The sequence below is a fragment of the Mauremys mutica genome, chromosome 4 (genome assembly GCF_020497125.1).
Source record: "Mauremys mutica isolate MM-2020 ecotype Southern chromosome 4, ASM2049712v1, whole genome shotgun sequence".
Lineage (NCBI taxonomy): Eukaryota > Metazoa > Chordata > Testudines > Geoemydidae > Mauremys > Mauremys mutica.
The window spans coordinates 150006661-150025157 of NC_059075.1; the positions used below are offsets into that span (position 1 = coordinate 150006661).

At 44.4% G+C, this 18497-nt stretch overlaps 1 protein-coding gene across 1 annotated transcript in view; it reads left to right on the forward strand.

The window, feature by feature from the left end:
- The window catches only part of LOC123369112 (E3 ubiquitin-protein ligase RNF213-like), a 71073-nt gene extending 52794 nt beyond the window's left edge, over nucleotides 1-18279 (forward strand). The window contains exons 24-31 of the mRNA XM_045014473.1: nucleotides 2428-2511; nucleotides 3181-3349; nucleotides 6710-6905; nucleotides 9695-9772; nucleotides 12016-12216; nucleotides 13297-13386; nucleotides 15422-15582; nucleotides 16953-18279. Coding sequence (XP_044870408.1) covers nucleotides 2428-2511; nucleotides 3181-3349; nucleotides 6710-6905; nucleotides 9695-9772; nucleotides 12016-12216; nucleotides 13297-13386; nucleotides 15422-15582; nucleotides 16953-17124 — 1151 coding nt within the window. The 3' untranslated portion in view covers nucleotides 17125-18279. The remainder of the gene's footprint in view (nucleotides 1-2427; nucleotides 2512-3180; nucleotides 3350-6709; nucleotides 6906-9694; nucleotides 9773-12015; nucleotides 12217-13296; nucleotides 13387-15421; nucleotides 15583-16952) is intronic.
- The last annotated feature ends 218 nt before the right edge of the window (nucleotides 18280-18497 follow it).

Genomic DNA, 18497 nt, shown 5'->3' on the forward strand with positions numbered 1-18497 from the left:
GTGACTGAGGAGCCTAAGAGCCTTTGGCTTTCCATAGGACTGTGGCCAGGTCCACACTACAGACTTGTGACAGCATGGCCAGGCTGGTCAGGTGTGATGAGGTGCAAAATTGTGACTAACAGAGCTTGATGGCAAAAGCACCTAGTGCAGAGACAGTTATACCAGCTGCACTGTGCTTTTGCTGGGACCACTTATTTTGCTCATGGAGGCAGGAATAAGCCAAACTGGCAAAAGTGCAGTTTTGCTGCTGCTGTGTCCGCACTAGGAGTGCTTTGCTGGAACAGGATACTGGTATTGCCACACTGGCAAAGTGCTCCAAGTGTAGACCTGGCCGTGATCTTCTCAGGGCTAGATCTACACAGGCATAGGCAGCAAGTTATCCACCAATATTCCGGGACGTGGGCCCAACTTCACTAATGTTTGAGCTTATATTTTCAGAGCCATCCCGTCCATAGGACGGACCTGGGCAACAGTCCCGGGGTCCAGGGATGCCTGGGGGATTAGTGGTGGGCCTGGCCCCAGCAGCAGCAAGCAACCCAGCCCGCCCCACCCCTTCCTGCCTCTGCTCCACCCCTCCCCCACTACACCCCTTCCCCCAAACCCCTGCCTCCGCCCCACTTCTTCCCACCCCGGCTCTGCCTCTGCCCCGCCTCTGCTCCACCCCTCCCTGCCCCCATTCCACCCATTGCCCCAAGCGTCCGCCCCCTTTCCACCTCTTTCTGGCTTCTGCCCCCTCCACCGAGGGTCACCGAGAACTGGCAGAGCAGAGCAGAACGGAGTGGGCTGGGGCCAGGTTGCTCGATCCTGCTAGCACCAGGCCCCCTGCTAACTTCCCAGGCTGCCCTGGACCCCATGTCCCCCTGAAATGCGGGACCCAGGGTGGTTGTCCTGATCCGTCCAATGGATGGGACGGCTCTGCTTGGACTCGTTCTGTGCACCACCAAAAATTATACAAACCTGGTGCCCATGTACACAGGAGACTTAAACTCAGCATTGCAACTCCTGATGGTTACATGCCCTGCTGCCTGAGCGAATCCACAGATTAATACTTACGCTGATTGGGCCAGAGAGAGAGAGAGAATGGCTTTGTAGCCTGGTGATCAGGTTACCCACCTGGGAGAGCCTGGCTCCAGTGCCCCTGCTCCAGCTAATATTTGAGTAGTTTACACAAAGTGGAACAGGTTCAACAGGAGAGATTGAGAGGGTATTAGCCCAGAATACCCAATAGCCCAGTGGTTAGGTCACTTACCTGCAATCCCAGGGACCCTGGGTTCTAGTCCCGGCTCTAAGTAAAACAGATGGGGTTTGAATGCAGCTCTCCCACATCCAAGGTGCATGCTCTAACCACTGATACAAAGGTACCATTGCTAGCTCTTCTGCCTTGACCCTGCTTTGGGCGGGGCCTAACTTGGAAGCATGCCTTCTGAAAATGCCTCCTGGGTTGGGCTTCTGCAGATGAGATAGGTGGGGAGATGTTTAGTTCATAGACTCATAGCCATAGTTCATAGACTCATAGAAATCATCAAGTCCAGGATCAAGTAAACCTAGATTATCCCTGACAGGTGTTTGTCCATCATGTTCTTTAAAAAAAAAAAAAAAAAAGAAAGAAATAATAATAATAATGGAGATTCTACAACCTCCCTTGGAAGCCTATTCCAGAACTTAATGACCCTTCTTAATATGTTACCTAACTCTCCTTTGCTGCAGATTGAACCCATTACTTCTTGTCCTGGCTTCATGGAGAATAACTGATCACTGTCCTCTTTAAAACAGCCCCTAACATATCGGAAGACTGTTATCAAGTCCCCCCCTCACCTTCTTTTCTCAAGTCTAAACATGCCCAGTTTTTTTAACCTTTCCTCACAGGTCAGGTTTTCTAACCCTTCTTTTATTTTTGATGCTGTCCTCTGGACTCTCTCCAGTTTGTCCACATCTTTATGAAAGTGTGTTGCCCAGAACTGGACACAGTATCCAGCTGAAGCCTCCACAGTGCCAAGTACAGTGGGACAATTACCTCCATGAATCCTGCTGGGGCTTAGGAGGTGTCAGGATGTAGAGGGCTGTGTACATGCCACCTAGCAGAAATTTAGGCATCTAGGGCACTTTACCAGTGGGAATTTAAGCAACTGCAGAGTTAAGTAGCAACTGGCCTCAGGTGCACAAATGACAATTAGGTGCTTAAATCCCTTTATGGGTCTAGCCCTCAGTGCCTAAATCTCTCAAAAATCAATCTCAGGATCCCAAGAAACGTAAGCACTTTTCAAATTTTTACCTCAGATCTGTAGGTAAAACTTGTTTAATGTTGCAAGGCCAGTTAAAATTTCAATTAGTCTTTTTACTATAAGAAGTACTTTTGCAGGAAGGAAACAATTTTTTCCCCCTGGAAAATATATGCTGATAAATGCCATCTTCTCTTCCAACTTTTAGATGATCAGCGTTTGACTTTCAAAAGAGCCATACAAACTGTTCAGAAAGTGTGGAACAATATAAGATCAAGTCCCAGAAGCTCAGGTATTTTGACTTTTTCATGTGTTTTACTTTCCTTTCGAGATATTTTTCTATTACGTAACAAACGATTCAGTTCTGAAGCTGAGTATAAGTCTACTCCAGAGTAATTACCAAGTATTCCTTGATATACAGCTGTACCCAAATTAACTCCATCCTGCAAAGACATGAACATTCTTAACATACTCTGAGTGGTTCCACTGACTTCACCAAGGCTATTCACCTCTAAAGCTCAGCATGGCTGTAAATCTTTGAAGGGTTGGCGAGGAAAGGAGCTGTGTACTTATAGGGTAATGATAATCAGATTAACCAGATCACCAAGCATTTTCCCAGATGGAAATCGCTAGCTAGAACTGGGTGTGACAATTTTTTTCTTTTTCTTTTTTTTGCAAGTTTTTCCACACCTTTTTTTTTTTCCACAAAACACTTGCTGTGGTTTTTTTGGGGGGGGGGGGGGGGGGGTTGTTTGTTTTTTGTTTTTTTTTCCAGCCAGCTGGTTTAATTTTATTTATTTAGATTCAATTTGAAATTTTGACAAAAAGATGGCGTGGAAAATATGGAGCATTATTTTGTGAAAAATGTTTCTTTCCTCACCTAGTTCTACTGCTGCCATTTGATACCCTGGTTCCTGTGATTCCATGCACACTGTGTGAAAGATTTTCTGCTTTGTTACAGAAATCAGTATCCCTGACGAACTGTGGTGCAAGGAGATCAAAGATGACACTGCCATCCTGGACCTCCTGCCAACCACTCCATCCGTAACTTACATTGTTACAAAGTTCTTAATACAGCTCCAGAACAGCTGTATTGACACAGTTGTTCAACTCACTAAGGAAAAGGAAAGGTATCTTTCAATCCTCACCCCTAGGGGTGAACCACTCTGACTAGTTACCTATAAATGCACAATTCATCTTAAAACATAGATCCTGAGTCTCATCTCACTTCAGATGGTATAAAACAGGCATAGCTCCATTGATGTCAATGATGTTACTCCTGATGTAGAGCCATCTATCTGAGGCGGGCCAGGCCAGACTTCTCCAAGAAGAAAACATAACTCTTATGACCTTGTGCAATGGTCTGCTCAGGTGGGGTGTAAAGTTGATTTGGTCTGTTGAGGGAGATAAGCTTGAATTGTATCTAATGACTGAAGGACTGATCAACTTCACTGCAATTTAGGTAGTTCAATTATCCTCATTTATTTTAGTCTCCCAGATGGGTGCTAGAACTAGGGATGCTGGGGGTGTGGCAGCACCCCTGGCTTGAAGTGGTTTCCATCATATACAGGGTTTACAGGTTTGTCCAATAGCTTTCAGCACCCAGCACCCTGGTCCCAGACTTACCTTAGGGTAGCTGAGATCAGAATCTGACTCTGACCCCCTGCAGTCAGGAGGTAACTCTGGATTGATCCCAGGGGAGCTGAGATCAAAATCCAGCTCTGACCCCACAGCAATCAAGGGATGACTCCATACTGACTCCAGGGTAACTTGCCATGTTACCGTAAGGACGGACTGAGAAGCACAGCAGGATACTTATGGTCCCAACAGGGGCCTTTTTAAAGCTAACTTGGGAGTGCCACAGACATTCAGCGGCATATAACCCAGAGTGTGATCGCAGCTGTACCAGTATGAAGATGTTGACAGCAGTGTAGTTTTTCCCATATATTTAGGGTAATAAGTTATAGTGGTGTAAGCATCTTTATACTGGTACAACTGCACCTGGTTAGGGGTTGAACCAATTAATCTATTTAGCTAAAAAAATCACACACAACCCAAAAAATAGTTAAATTGGTACAAAATCTGGAGGTAGAGCAGGCTAGCTCAACCAATACAAGCCAGCTGTAAACTGATATAAGTGCATCCACACCGGGGTTTGCACCAGTGCAACTACACTGATTTTTTGTAAACTTCTTTCAGCTCAGCTGGTGCACTTGATCTTAGCCAAAAGGCCAAGACGCGCTTGATTTCAGTTCAGCTGGTACAACCACAGGAGCAAAACTCCCATTGGCTTTAATGGGGCAGGTTGAAACTCTTAGGACCAGATTTACGAAGGTATTTAGGCATCTGAAGATGCAAAGAGGCACCTTGTGGGATTTATCCAAAGTGCCAAGGCAAGTTAGGCACCAAACTCTCATTGTTTTCAACGACTGCAATGGGAGGTACTATAGGCTAATGGATGCAGAAGACCTGGGTTCTAATCCTGGCTCTACTTGTTGGGCAAGTCAATGTCTTTCACTGTGTCTCAGTCTTCCTAACTGTAAAATGGGGATAATGGTACGTAGCTCTGTGAGGCACTAGAGATTATTACTTCTTATCTGCCTCTGTAGGTGCCAAAAGACCTTTGTAAAGCTGACCTTTCACCTTTGGTCCTTTAGCTCACACAGCAAAGGCCCTCAGTGCTGGAGATTGCAGAGTCTTTCTTTGCTTTCCCCTTGTTGTCTCCTCTCTCTGGATGGCTGTGCTGCCAACTCTCCCTGTTTTACTGCCAGTCTCAGCTTCCCTGTCAGTCTCTGGCCTTCGTGGATGTGAGGAAAAGCCTGGAAATGTGCTCCCCGAGCTCTCCAATTCCAGAAGGAGAATAGAAAGGCCTCAGAACATGATATTCTTTCAATCTTATGCCAGCTGCATCATTTTTGGAGCCCAGCTCCTGATATTTGCATGTTTGGGGTTGGCCAAGCTGATGGGGTGTTGTGCTTTCAGGGTAAACATCACAAAGACCCATATTCCGAGTTTAAAGACAGAAGGGACTCTTAGATTATCTAGGCTGAGCTCCTGTATAGCACAGGCCATTAGCATCACCCAGTTACCCAAGTACTAAGCCCAATAACTTGTGTTTGGCTAAAGTATCTTCCAGAAAGGCATCCCGTACGGATTGGAAACCATCAAGGGATGGAGAATCCACCACTTCCCTTGGCAGTTTGCTCCAAGGGTTAATCACCTTCACTGTCAACAATTGGTGCCTTATTTCCAATTTGAATTTATCAGGCTTCAGCTTCCAGCCATTGGTTTTTGTTCACCGCTAAATTAAAGAGTTAGATTTCGTACCATGATTTTTTTCTGTATACTGGTATTTATAAAGGGCCAAGGGCTTTTTTTCACTCAGCAAGCGACACAGCCAGCCAGCGCTGCTTCCACATGTGGCAAGAACTTCAGCTTAGCAGCGCATCATTCAGAGCAGCTTTGGGCTCTTTCTTCACTATTACTGGAGCTATTGTGCTGATGTGACGGAGAGTAGCGTTTCGCTCACTGTAAGCAGCTCTGCCACGCATGAAAAAGAACATGAATCCGCCTCCCAGAAATCACAAGATTCCTCAAAAGTCACAAGATTTTTTAAAAATACTGTTATGCTGGAAGGTGCCATCAAGCAGGTCTTTGATCTACAGATAATCACAGGGTAACTTCCTTAAAGCTAATGAGTGTATGAAGTGCCTTTATTTCAAGCTAAATGGATGGAGCGATTAACTAGCCCTATATATGATGATGGCTGGAAACAGTAGAAGCCACTGCCCAAGCCACTGGGCCACACTTCAAGGCCAATCAGAAAGTAAGCCATGTGGGCTGAGAGATTTCCCTGAGACTGATTGCAAATTGTAAAGGGCTAGTGGATTGTTTGGCAAACTGTGTGTATGTGTGAGAAGCAGAAAGAAAGGAGAAAAAAGCCAGCAGAAAACAAGAGAAGCAGTGGTGAGCATGGCCCAGGGACATGACAGAGAGCACCCAGACTTGGAAATGGTGATCCAGGGACCCACCTCCTGCTTGTGTGTTCCTGCTCTGTTCAGGGAACCAGGACTTCATGTGCATTCTCTAAATAAATAGGGTTTCACCAAAGAAATACCTGACCTATATCCATCCATTTCTTCTCTTAATGGAAACAATACCACAGGGCCCTAAATGCTGGCTAATTTCTTGGGTCAAAGGACCAACAATAATAAAGGTGGAGGTGCTTTTATTTGCCTCCATGGGGCCAAGATTTCAAGCTTTTCCCTGCAGCTACCAGGGTGGGAAACATGCCTTTTTTTAAAATGGGAGCTGCTTTTCTCCCATGACTCCAGGAGCTGGAACCACTAATATCATGAGACTCCCAAGAGTTGGCAGCTGAGCGCAAGGCTGGAGAGATGGGCTAAATGGCCCACCAGGGCTTGTCCCATCTTAGATTTCTTTGTCAGTACAAAGGAACACCCCTCATACTGTTCTGCCCTATTCTTCAGGTCTATTTCAGCGGAAGAGGTGAAGCATGTCTCTGTGTTAAGTGTTACCGAGAGCGACTTAATCACCATGGCGCTGTTGAACTTCCAGTACGTGCTAGAGGAAGATGGAACCAAAACCACCCACTATAACTTTCTGACTCTGCAGAGGCAAGTGATTCACCGCTTCATCAGCGGGAAGCCCGTCGTGAAAGCCCAGGTGAGTTCAGGATGGAGTTCAGGAGGAGCTGACTGAGGAGATATCTGAGCCATTAGCAATTATCTTTAAAAAGTCATGGAAGACGGGAGATATTCCAGAAGACTGGAAAAGGGCAAATATAATGCCCATCTATAAAAAGGGAAATAAGGACAACCCGGGGAATTACAGACCAGTCAGCTTAACTTCTGTACCTGGAAAGATAATAGAGAAACTAATTAAGCAATCAGTTTGCAAACACCTAGAAGAGAATAAGGTGATAAATAACAGCATGGATTTGTTAAGAACAAATAGTGTCAAACCAACCTGATAGCTTTCTTTGACAGGGTAACAAGGCATGTGGATGGGGGGAAGCAGTAGATGTGGTATATCTTGACTTTAGTAAGGCTTTTGATACTGTCTCGCATGACCTTCTCATAAACAAACTAGGAAAATGCAACCCGATGGAGCTACTATAAGGAGGATGCATAACTGGTTGGAAAATCATTCCCAGAGAGTAGTTATCAGTGGTTCACAGTCATGCTGGAAGGGCATAATGAGTGGAGTCCCGCAGAGATCGGTTCTGGATCCAGTTCTGTTCAATATTTTCATCAATGATTTAGATAACGGTATAGAGAATACACTTATAAAGTTTGTGGATGATACCAAGCTGGGAGAGGTTGCAAGTGCTTTGGAGGACAGGATTAAAATACAAAATGATCTGGACAAACTGGAGAAATGGTCTGAAGTAAATAGGATGAAATTCAGTAAGGACAAATGCAAAGTACACTCAGGAAGGAACAATCAGTTGCACACATACAAAATGGGAAATTACTGCCTAGGAAGGAGTACTGCAGAAAGGGATCTGGGGGTCATAGTGGATCACAAGCTAAATATGAGTCAACAGTGTAATGCTGTTGAAAAAAATGCAAACATCCTTCTGGGCTGTATTAGCAGGAGTGTTGTAAGCAAGACACAAGAAGTAATTCTTCCGCTTTACTCCATGCTGATTAGGCCTCAACTGGAGTACTGTGTCCAGTTCTGGGTGCCACATTTCAGGAAGGATGTGGACAAATTGGAGAGAGTCCAGAGAAGAGCAACAAAAATAATTAAAGGTCTTCCTATGTGGGAAGATAGAGAAAATTGGGTTATTTAGTCTGGAGAAGAGAAGACAGAGGGGACATGATAACAGATTTCAAGTACATAAAAGGTTGTTACAAGGAGGAGGGAAAAAAATTGTTCTTCTTAACCTCTGAGGATAGGACAAGAAGCAATGGGCTTAAATTGCAGCAAAGGCGGCTTAGGTTGGATATTAGGAAAAACTTCCTAACTGTCAGAGTGGTTAAGCACTGGAATAAATTGCCTAGGGAGGTTATGGAATCTCCATCATTGGGGATTTTTAAGAGCAGGTTGGACAAACACCTGTCAGGGATGGTCTAGATAATACTTAGTCCTTCCTTGAGTGCAGGGGACTGGACTAGATGACCTTTCGAGGTCCCTTCCAGTTCTACAATTCTATGTTTCTATGAAATCATGGAGGTGGCACTTTGCCATAGACTTCAGTACAACCAGGATTTTACTCTCAGTGCTTGCTGCCCTGTAGCCTGGCACCTGTGTGGAGTCATTCACACCTGAGCAAAATGGGTGTAAACCACAACCAAATCAGGATGCACAGGTGAAAATGGCAATGCAAAGTGAAAGATCTGATCCACTCTGGCCTTTTCCAGATGTACACCTGTTTAGCTCCACTGACTGCAGTGGGGTTACATTGGTGTAAATTGGGGGTAATGCATTGGCAAATCAGCCCCACTGTGTTTAGGCTTAGATTAAAATGTTCAAATGTGCCTAAGTGACTTAGGAGCCTAGTACCCATTTTCAGAAAGGTCTTAGGCACTTAGGAGCAGAGCTGCTTGGGAATTTGTTGACACAGTTTTGTTGTTGGAAAATGCCAATTCATGAAAACCAAAACTTCCTGGTGGAACATGCTGATTTTGACAAATTGTTTATTTAAATAAAAAAGAAAATTGGAGAAATGTTTTGAAAATATCAAAACATCTCGATTCCTCATTTTTGGAACAAAATGGTTTGATTTCTGGTTTGAAGCCATTGTACGTTTTGAAATTATAGTTATTTCTTTCATTTATTTTTAAAATTGAAACTGAGAGGTCAAAATCAAAATTAAACATTTTTGAAATTATCAAAACAAAACATTTCAATTGACCCAAATAAAAAAAAATTCTGTATGTGAATATTTTCAAGATTTTGAGTTTCCATCTCAATTTGGAAGAGAGAAGTTTTTGAACTCTCAAATTCTTGCAGGATAGCAAAACTATCTCCCTCCCAGGTCTGCTTAGGAGTCTAAATCTCACTGACTTGCAGTGAGACTTGAGCTCCTAGGTGCCAGATTTTGAAATTATTTAGGCATCTAGGGGCCTAGTGGAATTTTCAAAAGTTCCTGAGCAGGTTAGGTGCCTAAGTGCCACTGCAAAACAATGGGATTTAGGCACCCAAGTGACTAAATCATCTTTGAAAATGGTACTTACATTCCCAAGTCACTTAGGCGGTTCTAAACACTTTAGTCTGAACTCCCATTGATTTCAATAGATGATTTTTTTAAAATTACACTAGGTACCTATAAAAATCTGGCCTTAAGAGCCTAAGACACTATTTGAAATGGATCCTAGGCTCCTAAAACCCTTAGATGCTTTTGAAAATTATGCTCTAACTCTTGGCATGTGCTTCAGGTTTTTTTCTGTATTGAACATGTTGTGCTTTATAAACCAGTTATTAATCACTAACATTTTCCTTTTCAGACAATTCCGTCCATTGCACTGAACAATGTGAAGACTCTGCACTCCACGAAAGTTAAGGTTAAAGAACAATTGCGCCAGGTAAGATCAAAAACAACCCTGGGTTTTCCGCCAGCTTCAAACTCAGATAATCCTCTCTCTTTCCCCCCATAAACAGCTTTCATAGCCACAATACAGTCAGAAGGTTGGGTAAATATCCAAAACCTACAGTATGTCCACTCGCCCATTAAGGGCAACACTTTCTAAATTAGCCACTCATTTCTGGGCGCCTCCAGGATTTGGATACTCAGCTGGAGACATTGGAGCAGCGCAAAGCGGCCTTAGAATAGGCCAGGATCAGGCCCATGATGAGCCAAGTGGCGCATCCAGCTCTAACTTTAGCCACTAAAAAGCACATTTTTGTACAGTTCCTTGGCCACTTGGAGTCAGGGGGCCTCGTTCTCTTCCCTTGTACACCAGCTTCACAACAGTTTTACCCCATTGACTGCCCTGATTTTACTCCTGAATTACACTGATGTAATGCTCTCATTATTGGTTCAAACACATTTAGAAAGAATTCCCATAATAAAATAATTATTGGTCTAGAGAAGGGCGATCTCTACGTCTCGTGACACAGGAACAAGAGGATTTTCAATGAAATTAAAAGGTGGCAAATTCAAAACTGACCAAAGGACATACTTTTTCCCACAATACGTGGCTATCCTGTGGAACTCACTGCCACAAGTAGTCACTAAGGCCAAGAAGTTAGCAAGATTCCAGAAAGGATTGGACATTTCTGTAGATCACAAAAATATCCACAGGAGTAGTGATGACAAACATTTTATAAGCCTCCTGCTTTAGGGTTTGAGCCACTCTCTTACTATCAGAGACAAGGGTTTGAGCATTGGCCTGCTAACCCCAGGGTTGTGAGTTCAATCCTTGAGGTGGCCATTTAGGGATCTGGGGCAAAAATCTGTCTGGGGATTGGTCCTGCTTTGAGCAGGGGGTTGGACTAGATACCTCCTGAGGTCCCTTCCAACCCTGATATTCTATGATTCTATGATACAAGATGGGGCTTAGTGTGGGGGCAGATTATCCCCCATCTGGTATGGAGCGAAGGGGAATGTTCCTACACTTAACTCTGCGGCATCTGGTGCTGGGTGTTGTCAGAGACAGGTGACTTTGCTAGACGGACCTGGCGTTGATCCCGTCTGGCAATACCCATTTTCCCTTCTGAATTTAGTACTGATGAAACCAAAGATGTCTACAGAATCACATTATAGAAACTGATTTCTAAACTTTTCCAGTTTCATAAAGAATAATAGCCTTTCTATAGTTTTTGTCACCTTCCCCTAGAATTCCAAGCAGGAATAGAATTCTCACTTGAATTGTATAGCAAAATCAAACGTATAGCATGTATATTTTCTAGGAGTTTTGCTTAGAGGGTCACAATCTTAACTACCAGAATGAGATAAAATATTTGCTAATATTTGTACATAATTAACATGGCATTATAGCCCAGCTTAACAATGAGGTGACTTGATCATAATCTTTAAGTACCTACATGGGGAACAAATATTTGACAAAGATGTAACAAGGTCTCAGTTGGTCCACCAAGCCGCTGGGGAGCTACTGCCTCGCTGAAAGGCCTTGGTCACACCTCTCTGTCGACGGGAAATTAGCAGAGGGAGGTGTGCTGGAGTAATTGGCGTGACACAGGAGTACCAGCCAGAGTCCATGATGTCCCTCAGCCAGGGAAGCACCAGCAAGAGTCAGAGTTCTTTATCAGATTCTGCCACCCGAGGTGGGGTGGCAGGGGTAGGGGAACACAGGCCCACCTGACTCCACTGCGTTCCAGCCCAGGGCCCTGACAGTGGCAGGAGGAGAGGGTCCAGCCACTGGGTCAGCGGGGATTCGTCCGCAACACGCTGACCAAATATTGACTCACCGCAATGTCCAGTTCTGCCCCTGGGCTACTTCCTACCCAGTCTCTCGAGTGGGTTCCTCTGGTTCCTCCAACTCGTCGGGATATTCAGCCACCGGTAGCCCCCATAGCTCCAGCTCACCCTGAGCATCAGGCTCACTCTGGCTCAGGTCGCTGCCTGGCTCCTCCGGTTCCTCAGGGTACTCTGCGGCCGGCAGTCCTGGTAGCTCAAGTCCTTCCTCAAGGTCAGGTTTCCCCTGGTCCAGGGCCTGCCCTGGCTCGGCAGCAGAGTCTGCCAGGAACAGCCAGCAGTCTGGGTCTGTCTCCCTGGGGGATTTGAATGCCATTGATTGTAATAGGAATTGGACATGGAAATCCCACAGACAGCCTGCCTCCTTTTGTCTCCTGTTGCTATCCATAGGAACCACTGAGCGTGAGTCTGATGAAACGCATCATGGAAGAGGCCAGCCCAGTGAGTGACATTTCCAGAGCACTCTCCACCCTGAAAGTGGCTGCGGAGTTCCTGGCCGTGACTGGAGGGGACCCGGAGCGGCTCCTGACTGAGTATGTCAGAAATGAGCTGAAGATGGAGGCTAATGCAAAACAGTTCAGAGACTTACCGGTAAGAGATTAACTTTGTTTTGAATTCACAGCAATGAAAATGAAGCTCTTTACAATAAATATTTATTTTGTTTTCATGCTTTCTACTACAGTCTGAATATATGAATATAGAATAGTGTTTCTTTCAAAAACTGTTGAGCGAAAAAATGTGGTTTTGACTAAATGTTTGTTTTTGGTTTTGTTTTTTACTTTCCATGGAAAATTTCAGCTTTCCATCAAAAAAATGAAAACTTTTGAGTCTCATCCGAAAATGGAAAACTTTGCTCTGAAAGAAACAAAAACTAAAATAAATCAGTTTTCAGGTTTTTGAGGAAAGATTGAAATTCTCCACAAAATATTTCATCAAAATATTCTATGGAAGAAAACCTGTTCTCTGACCAACCCTACTGTACAGCTGTATAGTGTATAGTACAGTATGGTCGCTTTTTCTGTCAGAAAATGCCAACTTGATTAAATTGAAACATTCTGCAGCAATTCAGCTCACCCACCTTCTACCTCCCCAGGTTCTTCAGCTCCTCCACAGCCCCCAGGTCACTTTTGAAAAGGGGAGGCTCCTAACTCACTTAGATGCTTCTGAAAAGGTTACCCTGCATTCACTTGGAGACATGCATTGTCTCTGTTATATCCCAGCACATTGTGACCGGCGCCTCTAGACACTACTGCAATACAAATTAGTAATACTAATGAATAATCCACATGAGCAGTGTCTCTGAAAATGCCTGCAGGTACCAGCAGGATCCCAACTTTTCAAACCAGAGCTTCGTTGTTCCACTCAGTGAACTATTCATTGAACTGAACCAGTTGAATAAATGGAAACAAAGAAAATATTCTCTCTGTGCCTGCAAAAGGCTGTCAAAAGCAGGTTTCACATTTCAGCAAACTCTGGTTCCAGATGTTTACCCAGTGACTTCCATCAGCTCAGTGGTTCGACGTTCTTTAAAACTTTGGCAGTAGCAAGGCAACTGTGAAATAAATACAGAATGCGCTCACTTCCATGATGAGGATTTAAATATCTGTGTCAATCAAGGCTTTCTCAGTGTCAAGGTCTGGATAAATCCCTGTCTGTGTTGTTTCATTCCAGGTTGTCCCACAAACCCAGCTGAAGCACATCCTGTCTCTGTGGCAGATCCTCTCAGCAAAGAGATCAGCGCTACTTGTACAAATGAATCAGGTAATGAAGGAAACTCACCCCAGTGAGTGCCTGGGATGGGATTGTAACAAGGCTGAAAATGTTCTGTGCAAATTGTTTTTAATTGGAAAATTGGGTTTTTGAGAAATTGAAGTTTTTCATGGAAAATTTTTACTTTGCTGAAAAAAGTAAAGTACAAAATCTTTCCAGCTGAAAACCAATTCCTCTTTTGGACATGTTGCTGAACGCCAGCTGCACTGCACAGAGCTCAGGTGGGAAAGGGTCATTTCAACAGCTTGTAACACTGTCAGATTGAACAGAGTTCCATGAGCACAGCAAAAGGCACCTCCCTGATCCTAGAGCCGTCTCACTGCCAAATGTCATGCTGCAAGTCACGGACACAATTATTTTATTTTGTTTTGTTTTGTTTTTTGATTAAAAGTCAAAATTTTCTGCAGGAAAAAATCCCAACATTTTCCCACCAGCTCTAGTTATGACCAACGCTCTCTGCTCACTTGCTGTGTAGTCCCTCCTCTGCTGCTGTCAGGCTCCATCACTTGGAGTCTATAAATCTAGATGCGTCGTCCCGTTCTCAACCCTCCACTCTAGCTCTGCCAGGAGTTATTGTGCCAGAGGCAGGACTCTCTGGGGGAGATTCTCTGGCCCGGATTAGGCAGGAGGCTGGGCTGGATGGGCACAAAGGGACTCGGTGGCCTTAAAATTGTTGATAAATTGTACAATTGCTTGCCCACATCTTGGTTCATTATGAAATATATTCAAGAGATCAAAGATCCAGTATCAGTCATGTTTATTGCTAAAAGTCAGTAGGAGTATACAGAGACGTCTGTTGGTCTTCCCCAGCTCTGAAGAAGAGCTCTGTGTAGCTCAAAAGCTTCTCTCTTTCACCAACGGACGTTGGACCAATGAAAGATATTGCCTCACTCACCTTGTCTCTCTAATATCCTGGGACCAACATGTCTACAACACTGACAATAATAATAGCATAGTACTGGAAGAAAGACTTAGTACCATGCCAGTTTCCAAGAAGCCGTCTTGTGCAGCTGTTTAAATTCACTTTACACAGAAGGTGTGCTCCCAGCAAGTAGTATTTATAGGATGGTTTACAAGTTACAAAATGCTTTACACATCTCTAAAATCCAGCCCACCAGCCTGTGCCAGTTCCTTACCTTGTTGTTCTTTATCTTCCCTTATTTTGTTTTGGATACTAGCATTCCAGGTACTGGTCCAGCTTGTACTGGGCACAACATTAATGTATTTTGCCTTTGACAAAGTTTCTTCTTTTCTAATGCCAAAGCTGACTTCAGTTTTGCAAAGTGTTATGGGATACTTAGCACAAAGGAACAGGATTATAAAAAGACACAGTCCAATTCAGGTCAGGTGACTCTAGAAATGTATCTACAATATAATGTTATATTGTTGTTGTGTGTTTAATGCATTGTGGTATCAATATTGATAATGTGAGATAGATGGATAGATAGACATTAGCCCAGCATATACTGGTCAATAAAAGCTATGAAAGTTTTGCTGGCCACAGGTACTGCAGCACTGACCTGAGGTCACATGCAGAGTCACATGCACCATCCCACATCAGGAGTGCCCCCTAGACGTAGGGCAGAAGCAAGTGTCGCTGGGCTACACCCGCTCGGAGGCAAATGGGGACACTCTTCCATCAGGCACATCCTCAACTGCCCTGTGGATGGGCAGGGCCAGCGCTTCCATTTAGGCGACCGGACACCAGGATTTGTGGGGGGGGCGGCATTTTGCCACCCTCAGCGGCAATTCGGCGGTGGGGGTCCTTCCATGCACCGGGTCTTCAGTGGCAATTCTGCGACGGGTCCTTCACTCGCTCCGGGACCCGCCGCAGAAGTGCCCCGAAGACCGGGAGCGCGGAAGGACCCCGCCCCCCGCCACAGAATTGCCGCCAACGACCGGGAGTGCGGAAGGACTCCTGCCTAGGGCGCCAAAAACCCTGGCGCCGCTCCTGTGGACGGGGCATCCAGCCACTTTTGCAACACCTCTGCAGTTGCCTCCACTGACACTGTGCTTCTCATTTCAGAATCCCTTCTTCCTGATAGACAAGGGCTACCATGACGAGCTGGCTGACCAGGAGAGGGAGGAGCTAACAACGGCATTATCCACTGTCAATATTGAGTTCTTTATCATCGAGCTGCACGAAATGATCACAGTGACATTACAAAGCTACGAAAACAGTTGGGGGTAACGACATATTTCTCTTGTCTGTGAATATGCCACGGGCTCTGTACAGACATTTAAGATGAAAAAACTATTTTTTTAACTTTGAGTTTGGAGCTGGCACACACCACTTTAGAAATTATTCCCTGTTGATTTAAGAGCCTTTGTTGTGGGTGGGGGGGGTTTGTTAGTCTGTTTTGTGAAATACAGGTAAAAAGATCAAAGTAAATGTGTGTGTGGTGGCGGGGGCGAGACCAATATCTTAAATGGCCTGTATATTACTTGTATGCTGCATTAAAAGGGAAAGGTCAACTCATATAACATATAAAAGGTCATTTTCCAAAGATCTCCAAGTCTTCTGGAATTAGATAACCTGCAGCTGCTAATAATATAGGCTAGAGATTCTCAGACTTTCCATACTGCAGAACTAGCGGGGCTCAGAGACGGGCAATGAGAATGATCAGGTGTGTGGAGAAGCTAGTATGATGAGAGACTGAACAGACTGAGATTTGGAAAAAGGAAAAGAGATTTGATAATGGTCTATAAAATACTGACTGGTCTTGAGAAGGAAGATCAGGAGGCATCTGTTCTTCCAGTCCCATAACACAAGAACAAAGGGATGTTCAATGAAATTGAAAGGTGGGAAATTCAAAACTGGTCAGAGGGAATAGTTTTTCACATGATTTGGGATTAGCCTGTGGAACTCACTGAAGGGATTAGACATTTCTACCAAGAACAAGAACATCCATTGTTAATGATAAAAATTCCAGAAGGGATATTAAATCTCATTCTTTAGTGAAGGGCTGGAGAATCTTCTATTCCGTATGACCCTTTAATGCCTTGTTTTCTTCCCCAGAATTATGTCCAGTACTGGATAATTTCACTCACTGCTGTTTAAGTGCAGGCCGTTTTGCTTAAAAATTGGAGGGAGGAAATGTTACCACTTGTCTGACAACTCTTGAATATTTACTAATTGAGGCTTTAGAAACTACACACATGGGAATTTTTTGAATGAAAAATTTAGCATTGGACTAAATGTAAATTTTCTCGGGAAGCATCTTCCTTCCTCAAAAAATGTGGTTCAGAAAACCAAAAATTTGGGGACATTTTTGTTTATCTGGCCATTAACGTTTCACTTTTCAGCAGTTTTTGTTGGACTGAAAATCTTTACTTTTGGGTTGCTGAAAACGAAACCATTTTCAGGTTTGGGGGGGTTCATTTTTCAACAAAAAGTCAAAGCTTTCTGCAGAAAAATATACCACTTTATACCAGATGAAGTGATGAACAGTGTGAAAAGAGAATTCAAGAAATTGGGTGTGCCTGTCAGAGTTGGCACTTAGTCTTTCTGAACCGGTGTCCTGTACATTTACAATCTTGTTGTGTTTTATAAACAGGATAGTGGAGACCTTTAAAGAATATTTAGAAAAAGAGGGAAAAGAGGAAATTTACATTAAGAATCTGACCAGCGCTGTGAGCCTGAACCTTCAGCTGACGAACGTCATTTCAGTGTGGAAAACTGCTGTGCTAATCAACAAAACATACGCCTGCTCCTACATCCATGAGTGAATGGGTCCTTGAATTGTTTCCTGTGGATACCAGAACCAATTACTGCACCCAGCCTGTAGTCCACAGCGATTTAGGAAGAGGAGTTTCCTTGAGGAGTGAGTCTCGTTGAATCACCAGGCCGATGCATCACTTGAATCAAAATAAGCCTTCAATCAGATCTAAGTGGTGCCTGGGCCTGGGCATTTGAGCTGAGATGTTATGGGCATGACCAGCTATGCGAGTGTTGCTATGCGCGTTGCTTTCTGCAAGCGGCTGAATTTCATCCACTGAGACCTACAAATGGTGGGCAGGATTCTTGTGCCACTATGGCCTTGTCAACATGTGGTGCTTCAACGCTGCCAGTCTAGAGAAGTGGAGTAAGCGATACCTCTGTAAGTGCACTGATCTGTAAGGGGAAGCACTGGAGCCCAGTGGCTAGAGCGGGGGAGTGGGACCCAGGAGTCCTATGTTCTGTTCAGTAAAATGGGGGAAATGACACTGATCTGTTACATAAAGTGCTGTGACATCTGCAGATAAAAAGCGCCAGGTTCTATCATACGGGTGTAACTGTCCCCAGCCTAGGGCTGGCCCGGGTATAGCTATTTTGTAAAATGATCACACTCCTCACTGACACGGTTACACCAGCACAACTTCTGAGTGTCGGCCAGGCCTTGCACTGAGCAGTAACCACTGGAGGCAGCGGGGCTGGTTCTCAGCCTGGCCACTCCTGCAGTCATTTGTGCCTGAGCAAAGCGCGTGTAAAATGCCACCAAATCAGAAGGGTCCTTGCAGCCACGTTGCTCTCTCTTGGCTTGAGGACAACACAAGGTGCGAAGCAGAGGAGAAGACAAAGACCCCATGGATAACAGAGCATTAGGCCCCTAATTTTTAAAGTCTTTGATGAATCATCTCAGTCAGGGATTCTCAGACTTGGTCCGAATCACCCTCCGTTGTATTCTAGCTCTTGTGCTTTAGCAGATGGAATCATCCCCCGTTCTTTCGGGCAGTGTCATGGCATGCACCGTACTACAGACTCTGTGATCACAGTGGTCCCTTCTGGCCTTACAATCTGTGGGTCTCTGCTCAGTGCTTTGCAGCTACATGAAAATTATATGTTAGAAAAAATATTTGCAACTATAGTTTTCTGCCTTGCTTCAATGCAGAAATTTCCCCGTCTCTCCCAATAAACAATGGAACAAGAAAATGTCAAATTCTTCTAGTTATTACCAGGTTTGAAGACTGTAAAAGTGAGGGGTGTGTGCGAGGGGGTGTGGGGGGAGGTATGCACATGTGCATGCTTATGTGTGTGCATTGGGAGAAAATTTCTTTTCATTCTAGTGAAATCAGTTGCCATAGGAATTTTTTAAGTGTTTTCCCATTCTATGAATATTTTA